This window comes from Felis catus, chromosome B4, assembly GCF_018350175.1.
Source record: "Felis catus isolate Fca126 chromosome B4, F.catus_Fca126_mat1.0, whole genome shotgun sequence".
Taxonomy (NCBI): domain Eukaryota; kingdom Metazoa; phylum Chordata; class Mammalia; order Carnivora; family Felidae; genus Felis; species Felis catus.
This window is the reverse complement of record NC_058374.1, coordinates 34,351,384-34,370,548: the sequence shown is the minus strand read 5'-3', so window position 1 is coordinate 34,370,548 and position 19,165 is coordinate 34,351,384. Positions and strand designations below refer to the sequence as shown.

At 41.6% G+C, this 19,165-nt stretch overlaps 1 protein-coding gene across 1 annotated transcript in view; it reads left to right on the top strand.

The window, feature by feature from the left end:
• The window catches only part of USP18 (ubiquitin specific peptidase 18), a gene marked incomplete at its 5' end in the record, with an annotated part of 66,586 nt that overhangs the window by 21,137 nt on the left and 26,284 nt on the right, over positions 1-19,165 (top strand). The window contains one exon of the mRNA XM_011283700.4: positions 7,335-7,480. Within this exon, the coding sequence (XP_011282002.2) occupies positions 7,335-7,480 (146 nt within the window). The remainder of the gene's footprint in view (positions 1-7,334; positions 7,481-19,165) is intronic.

Here is a 19,165-nt window from a genome sequence, read left to right as displayed (position 1 = left end):
TGAATGTTGAGTTTTAGCTAGTTATGCTCTGGTCTGCTTGTGAAGTGAAGCCTGTCACCAACTGCACTGGAATTGAGGTCCTGCAGGACTCTCTGGTCAAGAGGTGTGGTGTGGGCAGAAGTTTGTGCTGGTCTTCTGGAGGAGGGGCCCACCACATTGGGACTGAGGCAAGAATGACTGAAAAGAGTTGTGTTACTGGAGCATGGAGGTGTGGGGCATGGTGTATGCAAGTTAGGCAGCTAGTGTTGGTGCTGTGCTGCCCCCCATAGGTGGTTCTGTATTTCTGCTGAGGAGTGGGGGAGGGAAATGGCACAAGCTGGTCCTTTACTCCCAGAGAAGTGTTCCTGTGAATGCTGCCTCTCGGAGATGCTCTCTGAGAAGAGTGAATAATCACCCCAGTGTGTGCCCTAGGTGCTATTTATTTATTTATTTATTTGTTAGTATATGAAATTTATTGTCAAATTGGTTTCCATACAACACCCAGTGCTCATCCTAAAAGATACCCTCTTCAATACCCATCACCTACCCTACCCTCCCTCCCCCCCACCCCCCCACCCCACCCCCATCAACCATCAGTTTGTTCTCAGTTTTTAAGAGTGTCTTAAGCTTTGGCTCTCTCCCACTCTAACTTCTTTTTTTTTTTTTTCCTTCCCCTTCCCCATGGGTTTCTGTTAAGTTTCTCAGGATCCACATAAGAGTGAAACCATATGGTATCTGTCTTTCTCTGTATGGCTTATTTCACTTAGCATCACACTTTCCAGTTCCATCCCTGTTGCTACAAAGGGCCAGATTTCATTCTCTCTCATTGCCACGTAGTATTCCATTGTGTATATAAACCACAATTTCTTTATCCATTCATCAGTTGATGGACATTTAGGCTCTTTCCATAATTTGGCTATTGTTGAGAGTGCTGTTATAAACATTGGGGTTCAAGTGCCCCTATGCATCAGTACCCCTGTATCCCTTGGGTAAATTCCTAGCAGTGCTATTGCTGGGTCATAGGGTAGGTCTATTTTTAATTTTTTGAGGAACCTCCACATTGTTTTCCAGAGTGGCTGCACCAATTTGCATTCCCACCAACAGTGCAAGAGGGTTCCCGTTTCTCCACATCCTCTCCAGCATCTATAGTCTCCTGATTTGTTCATTTTGGCCACTCTGACTGGAGTGAGGTGATATCTGAGTGTGGTTTTGATTTGTATTTCCCTGATGAGGAGCGACGTTGAGCATCTTTTCATGTGCCTGTTGGCCATCCAGATGTCTTCTTTAGAGAAGTGTCTATTCATGTTTTCTGCCCATTTCTTCACTGGATTATTTGTTTTTATGGGTGTGGAGTTTGGTGAGTTCTTTATAGATTTTGGGTACTAGCCCTTTGTCCCATATGTCATTTGCAAATATCTTTTCCCATTCTGTTGGTTGCCTTTTAGTTTTGTTGGTTGTTTCCTTTGCTGTGCAGAAGCTTTTTATCTTCATGAGGTCCCAATAGTTCATTTTTGCTTTTAATTCCCTTGCCTTTGGGGATGTGTCAAGTAAGAAATTGCTGTGGCTGAGGTCAGAGAGGTCTTTTCCTGCTTTCTCCTCTAGGGTTTTGATGGTTTTCTGTCTCACATTCAGGTCCTTTATCCATTTTTAGTTTATTTTTGTGAATGGTGTAATAAAGTGGTCTAGTTTCATCCTTCTGCATGTTGCTGTACAGTTCTCCCAGCACCATTTGTTAAAGAGACTGTCTTTTTTCCATTGGATATTCTTTCCTGCTTTGTCAAAGATTAGTTGGCCATACTTTTGTGGGTCTAGTTCTGGGGTTTCTATTCTATTCCATTGGTCTATGTGTCTGTTTTTGTGCCAATACCATGCTGTCTTGATGATTAGAGCTTTGTAGTAGAGGCTAAAGTCTGGGATTGTGATGCCTCCTGCTTTGGTCTTCTTCATAATTACTTTGGCTATTCGGGGCTTTTTGTGGTTACATATGAATTTTAGGATTGCTTGTTCTAGCTTCGATAAGAATGCTGGTGCAATTTTGATTGGGATTGCATTGAATATGTAGATTGCTTTGGGTAGTATTGACATTTTAACAATATTTACTCTTCTAACCCATGAGCACGGAATGTTTTTCCATTTCTTTGTATCTTCTTCAATTACCTTCATAAGCTTTCTGTAGTTTTCAGCATACAGATCTTTTACATCTTTGGTTAGTTTGATTCCTAGGTATTTTATACTTCTTGGTGCAATTGTGAATGGGATCAGTTTCTTTACTTGTCTTTCTGTTGCTTCATTATTAGTGTATAAGAATGCAACTGATTTCTGTACATTGATTTTGTATCCTGCAACTTTGCTGAATTCATGTATCAATTCTAGCAGACTTTTGGTGGAGTCTATCGGATTTTCCACGTATAATACCATGTGATCTGCAAAAAGCGAAAGCTTGACTTCATCTTTGCCAATTTTGATGCCTTTGATTTCCTTTTGTTGTCTGATTGCTGATGCTAGATCTTCCAACACTATGTTAAACAACAGCGGTGAGAGTGGGCATCCCTGTCGTGTTCCTGATCTCAGGGGTAAAGCTGTCAGTTTTTCCCCATTGAGGATGATATTAGCTGTGGGCTTTTCATAAGTGGCTTTTATGATGTTTAAGTATGTTCCTTCTATCCCGCTTTTCTCGAGGGTTTTTATTAAGAAAGGATGCTGAATTTTGTCAAATGCTTTTTCTGCATCAATTGACAGGATCATATGGGTCTTTTCTTTTCTTTTATTAATGTGATGTGTCACGTTGACTGATTTGCGAATGTTGAACCAGACCTGCATCTCAGGAATGAATCCCACTTGATCATGGTGAATAATTCTTTTTATATGCTGTTGAATTCGATTTGTTTGTGTCTTATTGAGAATTTTGGCATCCATATTCGTCAGGGATATTGGCCTGTAGTTCTCTTTTTTTACTGGGTCTCTGTCTGGTTTGGGAATCAAAGTAATGCTGGCTTCATAGAATGAGTCTGGAAGTTTTCCTTCCCTTTCTATTTTTTGGAACAGCTTGAGAAGGATAGGTATTATCTCTGCTTTAAATGTCTGGTAGAACTCCCCTGGGAAGCCATCTGGTCCTGGACTCTTATTTGTTGGGGATTTTTGATAACTGATGCAATTTCTTCACTGGTTATGGGTCTGTTCAAGCTTTCTATTTCCTCCAGTTTGAGTTTTGGAAGTGTGTGGGTATTTAGGAATTTGTCCATTTCTTCCAGATTTGTCCAGTTTTTTGGCATATAATTTTTCAGAGTATTCCTTGATAATTGCTTGTATTTCTGAGGGATTGGTTGTAATAATTCTATTTTCATTCATGGTTTCATCTATTTGGGTCCTCTCCCTTTTCTTTTTTGAGAAGGCTGGCTAGAGGTTTATCAATTTTGTTTATTTTTTCAAAAACCAACTCTTGGTTTCATTGATCTGCTCTACAGTTTTTTTTAGATTCTATCTTGTTTATTTCTGCTCTGATCTTTATTATTTCTCTTCTTCTGCTGGGTTTTGGGGTGTCTTTGCTGTTCTGGTTCTAGTTCCTTTAGGTGTGCTGTTAGATTTTGTATTTGGGATTTTTCTTGTTTCTTGAGATAGGCCTGCATTGCAATGTATTTTCCTCTCAGGACTGCCTTTGCTGCATCCCAAAGCATTTGGATTGTTGTATTTTCATTTTCGTTTGTTTCCATATATTTTTTAAATTTCTTCTCTAATTGCCTGGTTGACCCACTCATTCTTTAGTAGGGTGTTCTTTAACCTCCATGCTTTTGGAGGTTTTCCAGACTTTTTCCTGTGGTTGATTTCAAGCTTCATAGCATTGTGGTCTGAAAGTATGCATGATCTCAATTCTTGTATACTTATGAAGGGCTGTTTTGTGACCCAGTATGTGATCTATCTTGGAGAACGTTCCATGTGCACTCGTGAAGAAAGTATATTCTGTTGCTTTGGGATGCAGAGTTCTAAATATCTGTCAAGTCCGTCTGATCCAGTGTATCATTCAGGGCCCTTGTTTCTTTATTGACCATTTCTCTAGATGATCTATCCATTGTTGTAAGTGGGGTATTAAAGTCCCTGCAATTACCACATTCTTGTCAATAAGGTTGCTTATGTTTGTGAGTAATTGTTTTATATATTTGGGGGCTCAAGTATTCAGCGCATAGACATTTATAATTGTTCTTCTTGATGGGTAGACCCTGTAATTATTATATAATGCCCTTCTTCATCTCTTGTTACAGCCTTTAATTTAAAGTCTAGTTTGTCTGATATAAGTATGGCTACTCCAGCTTTCTTTTGACTTTCAGTAGCATGATAAATAGTTCTCCATCCCCTCACTTTCAATCTGAAAGTGTCCTCAGGTCTAAAATGAGTCTCTTGTAGACAGCAAATAGATGCGTCTTGTTTTTTTATCCATTCTGATACCCTATGTCTTTTGTTTGGTGCATTTAGTCCATTTACATTCAGTGTTATTATAGAAAGATATGGGTTTAGAGTCATTGTGATGTCTGTAGGTTTCATGCTTATAGCCATGTCTCTGGTACTTTGTCTCACAGGATCCCCCTTAGGATCTCTTGTAGGGCTGGTTTAGTGGTGATGAATTCCTTCAGTTTTTGTTTGTTTGGGAAGACCTTTATCTCTCCTTCTATTCTAAATGACAGATTTGCTGGGTAGAGGATTCTCAACTGCATATTTTTTCTGTTCATCACATTGAAGATTTCCTGCCTTTCCTTTCTGGCCTGCCAAGTTTCAGAAGAGAGATCCATCACTAGTCTTATCAGTCTCCCTTTATATGTTAGAGCACGTTTATTCCTAGCATCTTTCAGAATTTTCTCTTTATCCTTGCAGTTTGCCAGTTTCACTATGATATGTCGTGCAGATCGATTCAAGTCATGTCTGAAGGGAGTTCTCTGTGCCTCTTGGATTTCAATGCCTTTTTCCTTCCCCAGTTCAGGGAAGTTCTCAGCTATTATTTCTTCAAGTACACCTTCAGCATCTTTCCCTCTCTCTTCCTCTTCTGGAATACCAATTATGCGTAGATTATTTCTCTTTACTGCATCACTTAGTTCTCTAATTTTCCTGTCATACTCCTAGATTTTTTTATCTCTCTTTTTCTCAACTTCTTCTTTTTCCATAATTTTATCTTGTAGTTCACCTATTCTCTTCTCTACCTCTTCAATCCGAGGTGTGGTCGTCTCCATTTTATTTTGCAGCTCATTAATAGCATATTTTAGCTCCTCCTGGCTGTTCCTTAGTCCCTTGATCTCTGTAGCAATAGATTCTCTGCTGTCCTTTATACTGTTTTCAAGCTCAGCGATTAATTTTATGACTAATACTCTAAATTCACTTTCTGTTATATTGTTTAAATCGTTTTTGATCAGTTCATTAGCTGTCGTTATTTCCTGGAGGTTTTTTTGAGGGGAATTCTTCCGTTTCATCATTTTGGATAGTCCCTGGAATGGTGTGGAACTGCAGGGCACTTCCCCTGTGCTGTCTTGAATAACTTGTGTTGGTGGGCGGGGCCACAGTCAGACCTGTTGTCTGCCCCCAGCCCACTGCTGGGGCCACAGTCAGACTGGTGTGTACCTTCTCTTCCCCTCTCCTAGGGGTGGGATTCACTGTGGGGTAGTGTGGCCTGTCTGGGCTACTTGCACACTGCCAGGCTCGTGGTGCTGGAGATCTGGCATATTAGTTGGGGTGGATCAGCAAGTTGCACAGGGGTGGGTGGGGCAGGCTCAGCTTGCTTTTCCTTTGGTGATCTGCTTTGGGAGGGGCCCTGCGGCACCAGGAGGAGTCAGACCTGCCACCAGAGGGATGGATCTGCAGAAGCACAGCGTTGGGTGTTTGTGCGGTGCAAGCAAGTTCCCTGACAGGAGCTGGTTCCCTTTGGGATTTTGGCTGGGGTTGGGCGAGGGAGATGGCACTGGAAAGTGCCTTTGTTCCCCACCAAGCTGCGCTGTGTTGTCCAGGGCTCAACAACTCTCCCTCCCATTGTCCTCCAGCCCTCCCGCTCTCTGAACAGAGTTGTTAACCTATAACCTTCCAGATGTTAAGTCCCGCTTGCTGTCCGAACACACTCTGTCCGGCCCCTCCGCTTTTGCAAGCCAGACTCGGGGACTCTGCTTTGCCAGCGGGTTGCCCCTCTGCCCCGGCTCCCTCCCGCCAGTCCATGTAGCACGCACCACCTCTCTGCCCTTCCTACCCTCTTCCATGGGCCTCTCGTCTACATTTGGCTCCAGAGAATCTGTTCTGCTAGTCTTCTGGTGGTTTTCTGCGTTATTTAGGACGCTGTGAGCCCAGTGTCCTCCTACGCTGCCATCTTCCTACCTCTGGATGATCTTGATTCCCTAGGTGCTTTTTAGATGGTCGTTTCCATGCTATCTGCCCCCAGTTGTTTCCCTGCCTTCTTTCCAGGAGCAGTATAGGACCCTCTACACTCTATCCCTGCCAAGACCTCTGACCTTTAAAACTCCAAGGTTTAAGCCTTGCTGGTTGCAAGAAGTCATAAAATTCTGCCCCTCTTTTTTTCCCAAACCAATGGCTTTTGGGAAAACGTTCTCCTTGTGCACTGTGCTGTGCGTTTCTCTCTTTCTCCCGCTTCTCCACAATCATGGTTCCCTCCCCTCCACAGCACCTGTGATCTGTTTCTCCCCAAACCTCACCTTCATACTTCTTATATTTTTCTATGTGGCCTCTTCTCTTCCTTTCATTGTGGAGTTTGTTTTATCAGTCTTTAGGTCAATTTCTGGGGTATTTAGGACAATTTGATAGTTATGCAGTTGTGTTCCTGGGATGAGGTGAGCCTATGGTCCTCCTACTTTGCTTACATCTTCCTTTCTGCCTATCATATATTCTTTTCTGCCCAGTGCTTTCTTTTTTTTTCCCTTCCATTGGCATGAGCCTTTCTTCCCAGGACCTAGATCTGTATTTGCCTTTTCATTTTGGAGTACTTCAGCCTGGACATTTTACTGTGTGGCCATTTTGCTATGGACCCAGGACCTTCTGCATCTGCCCTTCATTTAAGTTTGACTGTTGGGCAGAGTTGGGAGAGGGGTGAAACAACAGTTGTCTGATCCCCTCTTGAGAGGCTACTCTCTGTAGCCAATTTGCTAATGGTATTTTTCAACTCGTTTGTACATTTAAGTCATCTGGGAAACTTAAAGTTCTGATAACTGGGCCCGACTATTAGAAATTCTGATTTAGGTATCTGTAAAGTGGCCCGGACATGGATATTTTTGAAAGTTCCCCCAAGTCATTCCAGTATGCATCTAGCATTGAGAACTGTGGTGATAAGGAGGTTCTTATTTGGCAGGATAATAATGGATGTTCTTATTTGGCAGGATAACAGTACCAAGGGGAACAGAAGAGCAAAGGAGAAGTGTCCCCTTCCAGTTGCTCTTGCTACTAGAGAGGATGCAGGACAGCCGGCATAAAGCAGTGCAACCCTTGGAACTTGCCTACTGTCTCCAGAAGTACAATGTTCCAAGTAAGACAGCCCTCTCATCTCTGAGAGAGAGAGGGAGGGGGGATGGTAAGGGGGTAGAGGGAGGGTGAGGGCCTCAAAAATGAGTCAGGAACTGTCCCCTTCTCTTCTTTGTTTTTGGAGAGTTTGTGAAGAGATAGGTGTTAATTCTTTAAATGTTTGGCAGAATTAAGCCCTCTGGGCCTGGGATTTTCTTTGTGGGAAGCTTTAAAATGGTTGATTCAAGGGTGGCTGGGTGGCTCAGTCAGTTGAGTGTCCAACTCTTTATTTGGCTAAGGTCATGATGCCAGGGTTGTGGGATCAAGTCCTGTGTCAGGCTCTGCACTTTGTGTGGAGCCTGCTTAAGATTTTTTTTCTCTCTCTCTCTTCCTCTGCCCCTCTCCCCCACTCGTGCTTTCTCTAAAATAAAAATAAAAATCAATAAAATGACTGATTCAGTCTCTTTCCTTTTTACAGTTAGTGTTCTTTCTTTTCAGGTTGAAGAACTGAACTCCCTTTAGCATTTCTTGTAAGGCAAGTGTAGTTATGATGAACTCCCTCAGCATTTGTCTGGGAAAGCCTTTATCTCTCCTTCATTTCTGAAGTAAAGTTTTCTTGATGGTGGGTTTTTTTCTTTTCATATCACTTGAATATGTCATTCCACTGTCTCCTGGCATGTAAGGTTTGTGCAGAGAAATTCTCTGATAGCCTTATGGGGGTTCCCTTGTAAGTGATAAGCTTCCTTTCTATTATTGATTTTAAGATCTCTCTTTGTCTTTGATTTTTTAAAGTTTTAACACTGATGTGTTTTGGAGAATATCTGTTTGAATTAAATATGTTTGGGGACCTATGAGCTTTATTAACTTAGATGTCTAATCTCCCCAGATTTGGGAAGTCTCAGCTACTGTTTCTTAAATAAGTTTTCTGTCACTTTCCTTTCTCTTTTGAGACTCCATCCAGTCTGCTGTCGAAACTATTGAATTCTTCAGCTGAATCACTGTGTTATTTAGTTCCAAAATTTCTATTTGGTTCTTTTTTATGTTTTCTTTCTTTGTTGAACTTCTGTTTCTCTTGCATTGTTTTCCTGATTTACTGAAACTGATTATGTTCTGTGACAGCTCTGAGTATCTTTAGAACAATTATTTATAATTATTTTCTAGGCAATTTGTATATCTCCATTTCTTTGGGATCAGTTTTTGAAAGTATACTATGTTCTTTTGGTGATATCGTGTTTCCCTGATTCTTTGTGATCCCTGTAGCCTTGTGTAGGTGTCTCCACATTTGAAGAAGTAGTTACTTATTACAGACTTTATGCATTGACTTTTTTAGAGAAAGACCTTCACCTACAGCTAGAGTGTGCTGTGGTCTAGGTCTAGTGGTGTGGGGCACCAGGTGTGGTGTATGGTGGCTCTGGGTCCAGGGGTTATAATGTCTTATTGGCTTAGGCTTCTGGGGTCCATGACCTAGATAACTGTGTGATCCTTGGAGAGAGATGTAGGGTATCTGAAATAGCTACAAGAGCTGTTAGAGTCCTCAGTGGACCTTTTGGTGCAGCAGCTAGGACCAGGGCAGGGAGTGGTGGTTGCCATTGGCGGTGTGCATGCTTGTCTGTGGGGGCTGGTTGCAGGTGGCTGTTTGGTGGCAGGGTCTGGTTGTAGACACACACATAGTGGTGAGGGCAGTGGCCAGCAGCAGGTGCTGGATCTTACTGAAGGTGCATTAGCAGCTGTGGGGGCTTTTGCTATTGGTTTGCAGTTCTGTGGTTGCAGAGATCACTATGGGTGCACACATTACATTGAAGGCTGGTGACAAAGGTCAGGCCAGGAGTATACACATGCACAGCTGTGGAGGCTAGCTGTAGATGAGCCCAGGGCATAGGACAGAGACAGTAGTTGGGGCCAGATGTGGGACCACAAGCAGCTGTGTGGGCATAGTGCACTCCTTTGGCTGAAAAAGCTTGCCCCTGGAATGTGTAGGGCAACAGAGGTTGGTGATGGGATTCAGGCTGGCAGTGTATAGGTTGCACAGATGCAGAGGTTACTTGTAGGCAAGCCCAGAGGCGCAGGCCAGTGACAAGTGTTAGGGTTGGATCCAGGCTCATAGGCAGCTTGGGGGGGGGGGGTCTTCGCTGTTGAGAAGCAGTTATGTGGCTATAGGGGCTCACTCTGGATGTACCTAAGGCAGTAGAGAATGGCGACAGGATTCAGGCTGGCAGGTGTAGGTGCACAGCCACAGGGTTTAGCTACAAGTGTGTAAATGGGGGTGGGGGTCAGCTGTGAGGATGTAGGCTGACACTTTGTATGTGTGCAGCCACAGAGGCCAGGAATGTCTGCTGTTGTGATTTTCTGAGCACTGGTGGGTGGAGGGGAATGTAGTGGGGAGGGACTCTGGTAATGGTGCCTGTAAACAAAAATCTGTGAGGTGACCATCTCAGTGGTGAAATCTGCAGGGTATCTATGGTAGTTGTACTGTCCATTAGTTTTTTTTCAGTGGTAGAAGCTAATGGGGTCCTTAGTGGGGTGGGTCACGGGGAACTGTGGTGGCTTCTGTTACATGGATAATACTAGCAGTTGCTTCCCTTATTCCTTGTTCCTAGACATTTACAGACATCTCAGCTTTACTGATTTCCAGGTGGGGTGAAACGAAACTAGGTCCTTTCATCCAGTGCCCTGAAAGGGTGGGGAAGTTGGTCATTCATCCTGTTCTCCTTTTCCTGGTGAAAGGAGCTTTTTTTTTTTTAAATATGAAATTTATCGTCAAATTGGTTTCCATACAACACCCAGTGCTCATCCCAACAGGTACCCTCCTCAATACCCATCACCCACCTACCCCTCCCTCCCACCCCCCATCAACCCTCAGTTTGTTCTCAGTTTTTAAGAGTCTCTTATGTCTTGGCTCCCTCCCTCTCTAACCTTTTTTTTTTTCTTCCCCTCCCCTATGGTCTTCTGTTAAGTTTCTTAGGATCCACATAAGAGTGAAAACATATCGTATCTGTCTTTCTCTCTATGACTTATTTCACTTAGCATCACACTTTTCAGTTCCATCCCTGTTGCTACAAAGGGCCAGATTTCATTCTCTCTCATTGCCACGTAGTATTCCATTGTGTATATAAACCACAATTTCTTTATCCATTCATTAGTTGATGGATATTTAGGCTCTTTCCATAATTTGGCTATTGTTGAAAGTGCTGCTATAAACACTGGGGTACAAGTGCCCCTATGCATCAGCACTCCTGTATCCCTTGGGTAAATTGCTAGCAGTGTTATTGCTGGGTCATAGGGTAGGTCTATTTTTAATTTTTTGAGGAACCTCCACATTGTTTTCCAGAGTGGCTGCACCAATTTGCATTCCCACCAACAGTGCAAGAGGGTTCCCATTTCTCCACATCCTCTCCAGCATCTATAGTCTCCTGATCTGTTCATTTTAGCCACTCTGACTGGCATGAGCTGGTGTCTCATTGTGGTTTTGATTTGTATTTCCCTGATGAGGAGCGATATTGAGCATCTTTTCATGTGCCTGTTGGCCATCCAGATGTCTTCTTTTTTTTTTTTTTTAAGATTTTATTTATTTTTTTTATATATGAAATTTATTGACAAATTGGTTTCCATACAACACCCAGTGCTCATCCCAAAAGGTGCCCTCCTCAATACCCATCACCCACCCTCTCCTCCCTCCTACCCCCCACCAACCCTCAGTTTGTTCTCAGTTTTTAACAGTCTCTGATGCTTTGGCTCTCTCCCACTCTAACCTCTTTTTTTTTTGTTCCTTCCCTTCCCCCATGGGTTCCTGTTAAGTTTCTCAGGATCCACATAAGAGTGAAACCATATGGTATCTGTCTTTCTCTGTATGGCTTATTTCACTTAGCATCACACTCTCCAGTTCCATCCACGTTGCTACAAAAGGCCATATTTCATTTTTTCTCATTGCCACGTAATATTCCATTGTGTATATAAACCACAATTTCTTTATCCATTCATCAGTTGATGGACATTTAGGCTCTTTCCATAATTTGGCTATTGTTGAGAGTGCTGCTATGAACATTGGGATACAAGTGGCCCTATGCATCAGTACCCCTGTATCCCTTGGGTAAATTCCTAGCAGTGCTATTGCTGGGTCATAGGGTAGGTCTATTTTTAATTTTCTGAGGAACCTCCACACTGCTTTCCAGAGTGGCTGCACCAATTTGCATTCCCACCAACAGTGCAAGAGGGTTCCCGTTTCTCCACATCCTCTCCATAATCTATAGTCTCCTGATTTGTTCATTTTGGCCACTCTGACTGGCGTGAGGTGATACCTGAGTGTGGTTTTGATTTGTATTTCCCTGATAAGGAACGACGCTGAACATCTTTTCATGTGCCTGTTGGCCATCCTGATGTCTTCTTTAGAGAAGTGTCTATTCATGTTTTCTGCCCATTTCTTCACTGGGTTATTTGTTTTTCGGGTGTGGAGTTTGGTGAGCTCTTTATAGATTTTGGATACTAGCCCTTTGTCTGATATGTCATTTGCGAATATCTTTTCCCATTCCGTTGGTTGCCTTTTAGTTTTGTTGGTTGTTTCCTTTGCTGTGCAGAAGCTTTTTATCTTCATAAGGTCCCAGTAATTCATTTTGCTTTTAATTCCCTTGCCTTTGGGGATGTGTCGAGTAAGAGATTGCTACGGCTGAGGTCAGAGAGGTCTTTTCCTGCTTTCTCCTCTAAGGTTTTGATGGTTTCCTGTCTCACATTTAGGTCCTTTATCCATTTTGAGTTTATTTTTGTGAATGGTGTGAGAAAGTGGTCTAGTTTCAACCTTCTGCATGTTGCTGTCCAGTTCTCCCAGCACCATTTGTTAAAGAGGCTGTCTTTTTTCCATTGGATGTTCTTTCCTGCTTTGTCAAAGATGAGTTGGCCATACGTTTGTGGGTCTAGTTCTGGGGTTTCTATTCTATTCCTTTGGTCTATGTGTCTGTTTTTGAGCCACAGATGTCTTCTTTAGAGAAGTGTCTATTCATGTCTTCTGGCCATTTCTTCACCGGATTATTTGTTTTTCGGGTGTGGAGTTTGGCGAGTTCTTTATAGATTTTGGATACTAGCCCTTTGTCCCATATGTTATTTGCAAATATCTTTTCCCATTCTGTTGGTTGCCTTTTAGTTTTGTTGGTTGTTTCCTTTGCTGTGCAGGAGCTTTTTATCTTCATGAGGTGCCAATAGTTCATTTTTGCTTTTAATTCCCTTGCTTTTGGGGATGTGTCAAGTAAGATTGCTGCAGCAGAGGTCAGAAGTTTTTTCCTGCTTTCTCCTCTAGGGTTTTGATGGTTTCCTGTCTCACATTCAGGTCCTTTATCCATTTTGAGTTTATTTTTGTGAATACTGTAAGAAAGTGGTCTAGTTTTATCCTTCTGCATGTTGCTGTACAGTTCTCCCAGCACCATTTGTTAAAGAGACTGTCTTTTTTCCATTGGATATTCTTCCCTGCTTTGTCAAAGATTAGTTGGCCATACTTTTGTGGGTCTAGTTCTGGGGTTTCTATTCTATTCCATTGGTCTATGTGTCTGTTTTTGTGCCAATACCATGCTGTCTTGATGATTAGAGCTTTGTAGTAGAGGCTAAAGTCTGGGATTGTGATGCCTCCTGCTTTGGTCTTCTTCAAAATTACTTTGGCTATTCGGGACCTTTTGTGGTTCCATACAAATTTTAGGATTGCTTATTCTAGTTTCGAGAAGAATGCTGGTGCAATTTTGATTGGGATTGTATTGAATGTGTAGATTGCTTTGGGTAGTATTGACATTTTAACAATATTTATTCTTCCAATCCATGAGTGTGGAATGCTTTTCCATTTCTTTGTATCTTCTTCAATTACCTTCATAAGCTTTCTGTAGTTTTCAGCATACAGATCTTTTACATCTTTGGTTAGTTTGATTCCTAGGTATTTTATGTTTCTTGGTGCAATTGTGAATGGGATCGTTTCTTTACTTGTCTTTCTGTTGCTTCATTATTAGTGTATAAGAATGCAACTGATTTCTGTACATTGATTTTGTATCCTGCAACTTTGCTGAATTCATGTATCAGTTCTAGCAGACTTTTGGTGGAGTCTACCGGGTTTTCCATGTATAATATCATGTCATCTGCAAAAAGTGAAAGCTTGACTTCATCTTTGCCAATTTTGATGCCTTTGATTTCCTTTTGTTGTCTGATTGCTGATGCTAGATCTTCCAACACTATGTTAAACAACAGCGGTGAGAGTGGACATCCCCGTCATGTTCCTGATCTCAGGGGGAAAGCTGTCAGTTTTTCCCCATTGAGGATGATGTTAGCTGTGGGCTTTTCATAAATGGCTTTTATGATGTTTAAGTATGCTCCTTCTATCCCGCCTTTCTCAAGGGTTTTTATTAAGAAAGGATGCTGAATTTTGTCAAATGCTTTTTCTGCATCAATTGACAGGATCAGGGGCGCCTGGGTGGCTCAGTCGGTTAAGCGTCCGACTTCAGCTCAGGTCATGATCTCGCGGTCCGCGAGTTCGAGCCCCGCGTCGGGCTCTGGGCTGATGGCTCAGAGCCTGGAACCTACTTCCGATTCTGTGTCTCCCTCTCTCTCTGCCCCTCCCCCGTTCATGCTGTGTCTCTCTCTGTCTCAAAAATAAATAAACGTTAAAAAAAATTAAAAAAAATTGACAGGATCATATGGGTCTTTTCTTCTCTTTTATTAATGTGATGTGTCACATTGATTGATTTGCGAATGTTGAACCAGACCTGCATCTCAGGAATGAATCCCACTTGATCATGATGAATAATTCTTTTTATATGCTGTTGAATTCGATTTGCTAGTGTCTCATTGGGAATTTTTGCATCCATATTTGTCAGGGATATTGGCCTGTAGTTCTCTTTTTTTACTGGGTCTCTGTCTGGTTTGGGAATCAAAGTAATGCTGGCTTCATAGAATAAGTCTGGAAGTTTTCCTTCCCTTTCTATTTTTTGGAACAGCTTGAGAAGGATAGGTATTATCTCTGCTTTAAATGTCTGGTAGAATTCCCCAGGGAAGCCATCTGGTCCTGGACTCTTATTTGTTGGGAGATTTTTGATAACTGATTGAATTTCTTCGCTGGTTATAGGTCTGTTCAAATTTTGTATTTCTTCCCGTTTGAGTTTTGGAGGTGTGTGGGTGTTTAGGAATTTGTCCATTTCTTCCAGGTTGTCCAGTTTGTTGGCATATAATTTTTCATAGTATTCCCTGATAATTGCTTGTATTTCTGAGGGACTGGTTGTAATAATTCTATTTTCATTCATGGTTTCATCTATTTGGGTCCTCTCCCTTTTCTTTTTGAGAAGCCTGGCTAGAGGCTTTTCAATTTTGTTTGTTTTTTCAAAAAAACAACTCTTGGTTTCATTGATCTGCTCTACAGTTTTTTTAGATTCTATCTTGTTTGTTTCTGCTCTGATCTTTCTTATTTCTTTCTTCTGCTGGGTTTTGGGGTGTCTTTGCTGTTCTGGTTCTAGTTCCTTTAGGTGTGCTGTTAGATTTTGTATTTGGGATTTTTCTTGTTTCTTGAGATAGGCCTGCATTGCAATGTATTTTCCTCTCAGGACTGCCTTTGCTGCATCCCAAAGCATTTGGATTGTTGTATTTTCATTTTCGTTTGTTTCCATATATTTTTTAAATTTCTTCTCTAATTGCCTGGTTGACCCACTCATTCTTTAGTAGGGTGTTCTTTAACCTCCATGCTTTTGGAGGTTTTCCAGACTTTTTCCTGTGGTTGATTTCAAGCTTCATAGCATTGTGGTCTGAAAGTGTGCATGGTATGATCTCAATTCTTGTATACTAATGAAGGGCTGTTTTGTGACCCAGTATATGATCTATCTTGGAGAATGTTCCATGTGCACTCGAGAAGAAAGTATATTCTGTTGCTTTGGGATGCAGAGTTCTAAATATATCTGTCAAGCCCATCTGTTCCAATGTATCATTCAGGGCTAAAATGAGCTCTTTCGAGCTGGGGAGTTCCCTCTTGGCACTGGGAAGTGCTGGCCTGGAGGGTGGTGTGATATAGGCAAAATGAAGCTCTTTTTCCTATCCTTTTTGTGTGGTTATCCTCACGTTTTTACCATTGTGTTGCTCGTTTTTTTTTCTTCCTGTTGCTGAAGTCTCTTTTTTTAAATTTTATTTTAGAGAGAGAAAGAGTGAGAAAAGGTATGCATGAGATAGGGAGAGGGTCAGAGGGAGAGAGAGAGACTTTTAAGCAGGCCCTATGCTCAATACAGAGCCTGATGTGGAGCTCGATCCCACAACCCTCTGGTCATGACCTGAGCTGTAATCAAGAGTTGGACACTCAACCACCTAAGCCACCCAGGAACCCCTGTTGCTGAAGTTTTTTAAGTGGATTCTCCTGTTTTTATTTATGGATAGCTATGTAATCATTGATCTTTTGTGGGGGCTTGGAGACTGGGGTCTTCTACTTTGCCGTCTTGGTGATGTCACTCTGAATCCCAATGCTTTTTTAAAATTTTTATTTAAATTTCAGTTAGTTAACATATAGTGTAATGTTTTCAAGAGTATAATTAGTGATTCATCACTTACATACAACACCCAGCGCTCATCATAACAAGTGCCCTCCTTAATGCCCATAACCCATCCAGCGCATCCCCCACACACCTATCTCCATCAGCCCTCAGTTTGTTCTCTGTCTTTGAGTCTCTTATGGTTTGTTTTCCTCTGTCTTTCCCCATACTCCCATATATTCATCTGTTCTGTTTCTTAAATTCCACATATGAGTGAAATCATATGGTATTTGCTTTTTCTCTGACTGACTTATTTCACTTAGCATAATACTCTCTGGCTCCATCCACCTCATTGCAAATAGCAAGATTTCATTCTTTTTGATGGCTGAGTAATATTCCATTGTATGTATATACCACATCTTCTTTATCCATTCATTAGTCAATGGCCACTTGGGTTCTTTCCATGGTTTGGCCATTGTTGATAAGACTGTTATAAACATCAGGGTGCATGTACCCCTTTGAATCTGTATTTTTTGTATCCTTTGGGTGAATAACCTAGTAGTGCCATTGCTGGATCATAGGGTAGTTCTATTTTTAATTTTTTAAAATATTTATTTATTTTGATAGAAAAAGCATGTGTGCGGAAGGGCAGAGAGAGGGGGGCACAGAGAGGATCCAAAGCGGGCTCTGTGCTGACAGGAGCAAGTCCAATGCAGGGCTAGAACTCACGAACCATGAGATCATGACCTGAGCTGAAGTTGGATGATCAGCTGACTGAGCCACCCACATGCCCCTATTTTAAATTTTTTGAGGGACCTCCATACTGTTTTCCAGAGTGGCTGCACCAGTTTGCATTTCCACCAACAAGGCAGAAGGGTTCCCCTTTTTCTGCATCCTCACCAACCCCTGTTGTTTCCTGGGTTGTTAATTTTAGCCATTCTGACAGGTGTGATGTGGTATCTCATCATGTTTTTTTTTTTTCTTTTGAGAGAGGGAGAGAGTGAGCAAGCTGGGGAGAGGGGCAGAGGGAGAGAATCGTAAGCAGACTCCACGCTCAATGCAGAGCCCAACCCAGGGCTTGATCCCATAACCCTGGGAAAATGACCTGAATTGAAATCAAGAGTTGGATGCTCAAGTGACTGCGCCATCCAGGTTCCCCTCATCATGGTTTTGATTTGTATTTCCCTGATGATGAGTGATGCTGAATATCTTTTCATGTGTCTGTTAGCCATCTGGATGTCTTCTTTGGGAAAGTGTCTATTCATATCTTCTGCTCCTTTCTTCACTGGATTATTTATTTTTGGGGTGTTGAGTTTGATAAATTGGATACTAACCCTTTATCAGATATGTCATTTACAAATATCTTCTGTTCCATAGGCTGCATTTTAGTTTCATTGATTGTTTCCTTCACTGTGCAGAAACTTTTTATCTTGATGAAGTCCTAATAGTTAATTTTGCTAGTAAGAAGTTATGACAAGGCCAAATGGGTTTCTGACTGTGTTCTCCTCTAGTATTCTGATGGTTTCCTGTCTCACAATTAGGTTTTTCATTCATTTTAAATTTATTTTTGTGTATGGTGTGTCATAGACTCTAAGTCTAAAGTTCTCTTTTGTCTAGCAAATGAGCGGATGCAGGATTAAAATGAGAGATGGCTAATGTCCAGGAAAAAGACAAGATCCCCAAATGAGGGTCCTTGCCCTGTATTTATTCAGATTAGAAGGCTTGCAAACGTGATGGGTATGTACAAAGAGACAAAGAAACTGGGAACATTAATTTGTGGATGTGAGGTGGAAAGGGGGATTTTGAAGATATACAGTGTTTGGGGTTTTGGTCAATATAAAACAAAATTCAGGCGCTGGGCAGATGGGTAGATGGTTGTCAACAGCAGACAGGAGGCGCCATCCCTGTTTATCTTTATCAGCCTAGGGGATGAGACAGATAGGGGGAATAACCTCAGGGTTAATAAGGCACCTTTTCTTTTGTTAACCATCTCTGCTCTGGGCTACTGTGCCTGCAGTGCAGTGGTCCAAAGTCCAGTTCACCAGTTTGCCTAACCTGGCCCTATTCTCCTATGAAAGCAGCTGTATGCTGTAGTACTAAATTTGGGGTGCTTTCACCCTGAATATCTAATCTTGTTATTCCTATGTATTGGGCACCTTTGCACTGTTTCTATTTCAGGCCTTTGCCTCTCCCTCTCTATTTTTGGGGGCTCAGCACCCCCTCCCTATTTTGGGGTGCATTTGCACCTCCCTATTCTTGGCACCTTTGTGCTTCCCTATTCTTGGCGTGCCAATCTGGTTACCCAAACTGGGGTGTGAGAATTTTATGACTTTGTATTTCTTTATGCCTTGTTAACCCATTGGTGTAAGCCTGGGGGATTCCTAAGTTTATCCCCCACAGTGGTGTAAGAAAGTGTTCTAATTTCATTCTTTTGCATGTTGCCATCCAGTTTTCCCAACACCATTTGCTGAAGAGACTATCTTTTTTCCATTGGATATTCTTTCCTACTTTGTTGAAGATTAGTTAACCATATAGTTGTGGGTCCATTTTTGGGTTTTCTATTCTGTCCATTGATCTATGTATCTGTTTTTGTGCCAGTACCATACTGTCTTGATGACTACAGCTTTGTAGTTTGAAGTCTGGAATTGTGATGCCTCCATTTTTTCTTTTTCATTTGCTTCCACGCACTTTTTAATTTCTTCTTTAATTTTGTGGTTGACTCATTCATTATTTAGTAGGATGTTCTTTAACCTCCATCTATTTGTGGTCTTTCCAGATCTTTTTCTTGTGTTTGGCCTCAAGTTTCATAGCATTGTGGTTTGATAATATGCATGGTACGATCTCAGTTTTTTTGTACCTGTTGAGGGCTGATTTGTAACCCAGGATGTAATCTGTACTAGAAAATGTTCCATGAGAAGAATGTGTATTCTGCTGCTTTAGGATGAAATGTTCTGAATGTATCTATTAAGTCCATCCAGTGTGTCATTCAAATCCATTGTTTCCTTGTTGATTTTATGCTTTTATGATCTGTCCATTGTTGTAAGTGTAGTGTTAAAGTCCCTTACTGTTATTGTATTACTATCAGTGAGTTTCTTTATATTTGTTATTGTTTTAAATATTTGGGTGCTTCAATTTGGGGGCATAAATATTTATAATTGTTGGATCTTTTTGACGGATGGACTCCTTAATTATGATGTAATGCCTTTATTCATTTCTTGTTACAGTCTTTGGTTTAAAATCTA